This window comes from Vombatus ursinus, unplaced genomic scaffold (assembly GCF_900497805.2).
Source record: "Vombatus ursinus unplaced genomic scaffold, bare-nosed wombat genome assembly UNPS02015397.1, whole genome shotgun sequence".
Lineage (NCBI taxonomy): Eukaryota > Metazoa > Chordata > Mammalia > Diprotodontia > Vombatidae > Vombatus > Vombatus ursinus.
In genome coordinates, this window is record NW_020955175.1 from 743,222 (window position 1) to 748,524 (window position 5,303).

The window sequence follows — 5,303 nt, forward strand, 5'->3', positions numbered from 1 at the left end:
TTTTCAAATAAATTGTATTAAACTTGAAATCTTGAGTTAATGATTATTAAGACTACTGGTCTATTGTTCTCTTTTATTATTTCCCTGGCTTAAGTTATTAGGATTATATTTGTTGCATAAAAGGAGTTTGTTGCATTTTTTTGTTCAAATTTTGAGAAGAGTGTGTGTGTGTGTGTGTGTGTGTATTATTGGTATTAATTGTTATTTAAATATTTGATAGAATTTTCCTGAATCCACTAGGACCAATATTTTTTTCTTTTCTTTTTGTTGTTTTCTTTAAAGTAAGTTGTATTTTCTTGACTGAAATGAATTGTTTAAGATTTCTATTTGGTTTTCCTTTAGTTATTTACTTTAGTCATTTTTTTTTCAGATAGACTTCTACTTCTTGTGTTTTCTCAGGTTTGTTGTCATATAATTGTGCATAGTAGGGTCTGATTATTGTTTTCTTTTTAATTCCTTCAGGTTTTGTTGTGATTTTGATTTGATTTCCTGCCTACCTGTTTTTAATCTGATGGACTGAAAGTTTATGATTTTTATTATTCTTTTCAAAGAATCTGACTTTAGAGTTGTGTATTAGTTCTATAGTTTTTCACTTTGAAATTATCTACTTGTAATCATTCCCTCTTTTTCAATATTTATGAGAAATATGGAAAATTTCCTGCAATATAGTGTTCAGATATTTTTCTTCTTGAAAGTCTTCAAGAACACAAATGATTCTTGTTTCTCTTCTTAAATCATTCTTTGAATCTATAACTTTTCTCTAAACAATTTTGATTTTTGTAATTGTCTAATTTCTTAAAATAAAATCCTTCACTATTCTTTGTTTATGCCATTCTGAATCTTTGTGAAACGACTGTGTTTTTTTCTTGGATACTATTTTCATGTTTTCTTCAGTCAGATTTCTTAGATGTAATCTTTTATCTATTTACTTTTCTGATACTTCTACTAATGTAATTTTTCCTTTAATCCTTCATTTTATTGATTTTGTCATTCATGTCTTCAGAAAAATTCTAGTTTTACCTCTAGTGTTTTATTTGTTCCTAGTTGAGTTTAATTTTCTATGAGTATTTTTGTCTCCAATTCTTTTAGTTACAGTTTTGCTTGTTAGTGTATATTTTGAATAAGAAAACATTTTCAAGGATTTTCAAGAATTTTTCTTTGGAGGAGTTCTATACATGTTTTTGAAGGTGTTATGGAAGATGAAGATTATCTTGCAACCTCTTAGTATTTTATGAAAGCAAGAATGAATGAATGAATGAATGAATGGATTCAATTAAAATCATTTATTGCATGCCTGCTATGATCCACTCATATATTTCTGAAATTATTTCCATGGCTATTTACCTAGGAATTTTTTTTTTTTACTAAACATGCATTGACTGGACTTAACCTCCCCATCTTCTATAATTATCTAACACTATCTATCAAGCTGAAGTTGAAGATAAACTTGTAATTGAAGTGGAATAAAATAATAAACCAAGGGTATTATTCATTTTTAGAGAACAGTAGTTATACCAATAGAATTATGCCATTCTTCCTCAGCTATGAGTTCACTTATAGATGAACTGCATTTGACCTGATTTCTGTTTTTCAGAAAATGTTGAGAATGACTTTGCGGATCTGCTTGGTTTTGATACTATAGATAATAGGGTTCAGAACAGGGGGCAGAAGAAGAAAAGCACTAGACATCATGGTGTGAACATGTGGAGGTACCTTACGACCCCACCTATGGACACTGGACAAGCTGATAAGGGGTATATAGAAAATGGAAATGGCACCAATGTGAGAAACACAGGTGCCGAAGGCTTTGTGGCGTTCCTGTGGGGATGCAATGCTGAGCAAAGAATGAATGATTAAAACATAGGAAAGGACAATCAAAGGAGCATCCAAGCCAAATGTTAAAAATATTGCAATTAATCCATATATGCTATTGGCCCTGGTATTTGAACAAGAGCATTTTAGCACATCAGGATGGTAACAATAAGAGTGAGAAAGGATATTATTGTTGCAGAATGACAGACGTTTAAGAAGCAAGAGCACTGGAGTCATAATAAGAGCACCTCTGAGTACCATCATCAATCCAAATTGGATAATCCTGGCTGGAGTTAGGATTATAACATATCTAAGTGGGTCACAAATAGCAATAAAGCGATCAAAGGACATGGCCAACAAAACTGAGGACTCCATGATGGTGAGAAAATGAATGAAAAACAATTGACTGATGCAAGAATCTAAAGTGATCTCTCGAGCATTGAACCAAAAGACACCCAAAGTTGTTGGCAGTGTGGATAGGGACAAGCACATGTCAATGGCTGACAGCATGAAGAGGAAATAATACATGGGCTCATGCAGGCTCTGTTTAGTAATAATGACAAGCATGATCATGCTGTTTCCTGAGAGAGCAATGGCATACAGACAACAAAAGGGAATGGACACCCAGATATGAATATCTTCCAGTCCTGGAATTCCTGTTAGAAAGAAGGTCAGAGATATGGCTGTGTTGTTTGGAAAAGCCAACATAGTGAATTGAGAAGGTAGTTTTCAAATTGAAAAGTCCCAAGCCTGCAAAAGGAAAAAAAAGGCAATTATGGATATTTATAGCAGAGCCCTGGGATAATATAATTTTAAACCTTTCCTTAGTGGTTAATTAGTATATACATTATGGTTACCTTGTTCTCCCCATCACATTTTTAGTGTCATAACCAGAATAGATTTCAAAGAACATTCTGTCTCTATGGTCTAATTTTATGATAATTGATTTTAAAGTATGTTAAAGGGTTTTTTTTACAAAAATTAAATAATTAATTAGTGTGACTGTGGAATTAAGAAGAAAATTATTGTGATTATTCAAAGGTGGGTTAAGTGGTGATGATGATGATGATGATGATGATGATGGTGGTGGTGGTGGTGGTGGTGGTGGTGGTGGTGGTGAATTATTATGTTCACTTTTAAATTTCATGATCAAAGAGTGATGTCAACAAATTAGGGAGCATTTAGAAAATTCTTAGGTTTGATAGGAATGCCAGGAACCTAAGGGCTATGAAATCTATGTTATTTGAAGAATGAATAATGACACTAGGACTATTTAGCATGAAAAAGTTAGGATTTACAAAGGGGAATGATAACTATCTTTAAAAATAAAACAATTATTTGCTCATTGTACATACTGTGAGGCAATATAGAGGAATGTCAGTATGATGCATAGTAGAGTCTTTGTGTACCTTTGCACTATTATAATAAGTGTGAAGACACAACAGAAACAATAATTGAATATACTTCAGGGCTCTGTTTCTATACTGTTTCATTTGGTGATCCCATTATTTCCAATGGATTGAATTATCATCTCTATGTAGATAATTACCAGGTCTATTGGTCTTACTGGGCAGTTAGGTGATGCAGTGGATACAGTGCTGGACCTGAAGTTAGGGTGATTCATCTTCATGAGTACAAATCTGGCCTCAGACACTTACTAGCTTTGTGACCCTGGGCAAGTCACTTAACCCTGTTTGCCTCAGTTTCCTCATCTGTAAAATGAGCTAGAGAAGGATATGGTAAGCTATTCCCATATCCTTGCCAAGAAAATCCCGTGTGGTCATGAAGAGTTGGACATGACTCAATAACAACAAAAACAGTCCTGAATCTCTCTCATGAGCTCTAATTTCTCATTAACAACTCTAATTTGTATATATCAAACTGGATGTCCCATAAACTCAATGTATAAAAAAAAACAGAACTCATTATCTTTCCACAAAATCCTTCCTTCTTTAAAACTTCTATATTACTGTTGAGTGTATATCTATCCTCCAAGTCACCAGACTTACAATGGCAGTGTCATCTCTGATTCTTCTCTTGCACCCATGGTACATTTATAACCTATTTTCAAGTCTTGCCATCTTTACCTTCACTCTATCTCTCATATGTGACTCCTACTCTACACTCACATATATAACATACTAATACAGATTCTTATCACTTCATGCCTCGACTATTGCAATAGCCTTCTAATTGGTCTCCCTAAGCAATATAAATGACTTAGGAGTCTACTTGCCAAGACAAACTCAAGAACTATATGAATACAATTACAAAACACTTTTCATACAAATAAAGTTAGATCTAAACAATTTGAAAAAAATATTACTACTAATGGATAGGCTAAGCCAATATAATAAAAATGTCAATTCTACCTAAGTTAATCTATTTATTTAGTGCCATACCAAACTACCAAAAAAGTATTTTATAGAGGAAGAGAAAATAATAACAAAGTTCATCTGGAAGAACAAAACATCAAGACTATCAAAGAATCAATGAAAAAATGTGAAGAAAAGTGGCCTATCTGTACCAGATCTCAAACTATATCATAAAGTAGTAATCACCAAAATTATTTCATACTGGCTAAGAAATAGAGTGGTGGATCAGTGGAAGAGATTAGATACACACCAGATAGTAGTAAATAACTATAGTAATTTAGTATTTGATAAATCAAAAAAGTTCAAGCTTTTGGGACAAGAACTCACTATTTGGCAAAAAATGCTGGGAAACTGGAAAACAATAAGACATAAACTTGGAACAGGCCAACATTTCACGCCATAAACCAAGATAAAGTAGAAATGGGTACATGATTTAGACATAAAGGATGATACCATAAGTAAATTGTGGAGCATGGAATAGTTTGTCTGTCAGATCTATGGATAATGAAAGAGTTTAAGACCAAACAACAATTAGAGAACATTGCAAGATGTAATCTGGGTAATTTTGATTACATTTAATTAAAAAGGTTTTGCACAAAAAAAACACAATTGCAACCAAGATTAGAAGGAAAGCAGAAAGGTGGAGAAAAAAAATTTTCTCAGCAAGTATACTAAAGGCGTCATTTCTCAAATATATAGTGCAGTGAGTCAAATTTATAAAAATATGACATTCCCCAATTGAAAAATTACTCATAAATATGAACAGGCAGTTTTCAGATGAAGAAATCAAAGCTATCTATGGTCTCATAAAAATGCTCTAAATCACTATTGACTAGAGAAATACAAATTAAAAGAACTCTGAGGTACCATCCTACACCAATTAGATTGGCTAACATGAAAGAAAAAGAAAATGATAAATTTTGGAGGGAATATAGGAAATTTGGGACGCTAATGCGCTGTTGGTGGAGTTGGCAACTGATCCAACCATTCTGGAGAACGATTTGGAACTATAGCCAATGGGCTACAAAACTGTATACCCTTTGATTCAGCAATACTATTACTAGAATCATATCCCAAAGAGATAAAAAGCAGAAAAGGAAAAGGACCTATAATTAC

The 5,303-nt window shown here is 32.8% G+C and overlaps 1 protein-coding gene across 1 annotated transcript; it reads right to left on the reverse strand.

The window, feature by feature from the left end:
- Positions 1–1,590: 1,590 nt before the first annotated feature.
- On the reverse strand, positions 1,591–2,520 carry LOC114032047 (olfactory receptor 51F1-like). The gene has a single exon (XM_027847253.1). The coding sequence runs from the start codon at positions 2,518–2,520 to the stop codon at positions 1,591–1,593; it is 930 nt and encodes a 309-aa protein (XP_027703054.1).
- Positions 2,521–5,303: the final 2,783 nt, after the last annotated feature.

What these genes read in the sequence shown, in the direction of transcription:
- LOC114032047 (XM_027847253.1), bottom strand. Translation starts at nt 2,520, where the DNA reads ATGTTGGCTTTTCCAAACAACACAGCCATATCTCTGACCTTCTTTCTA.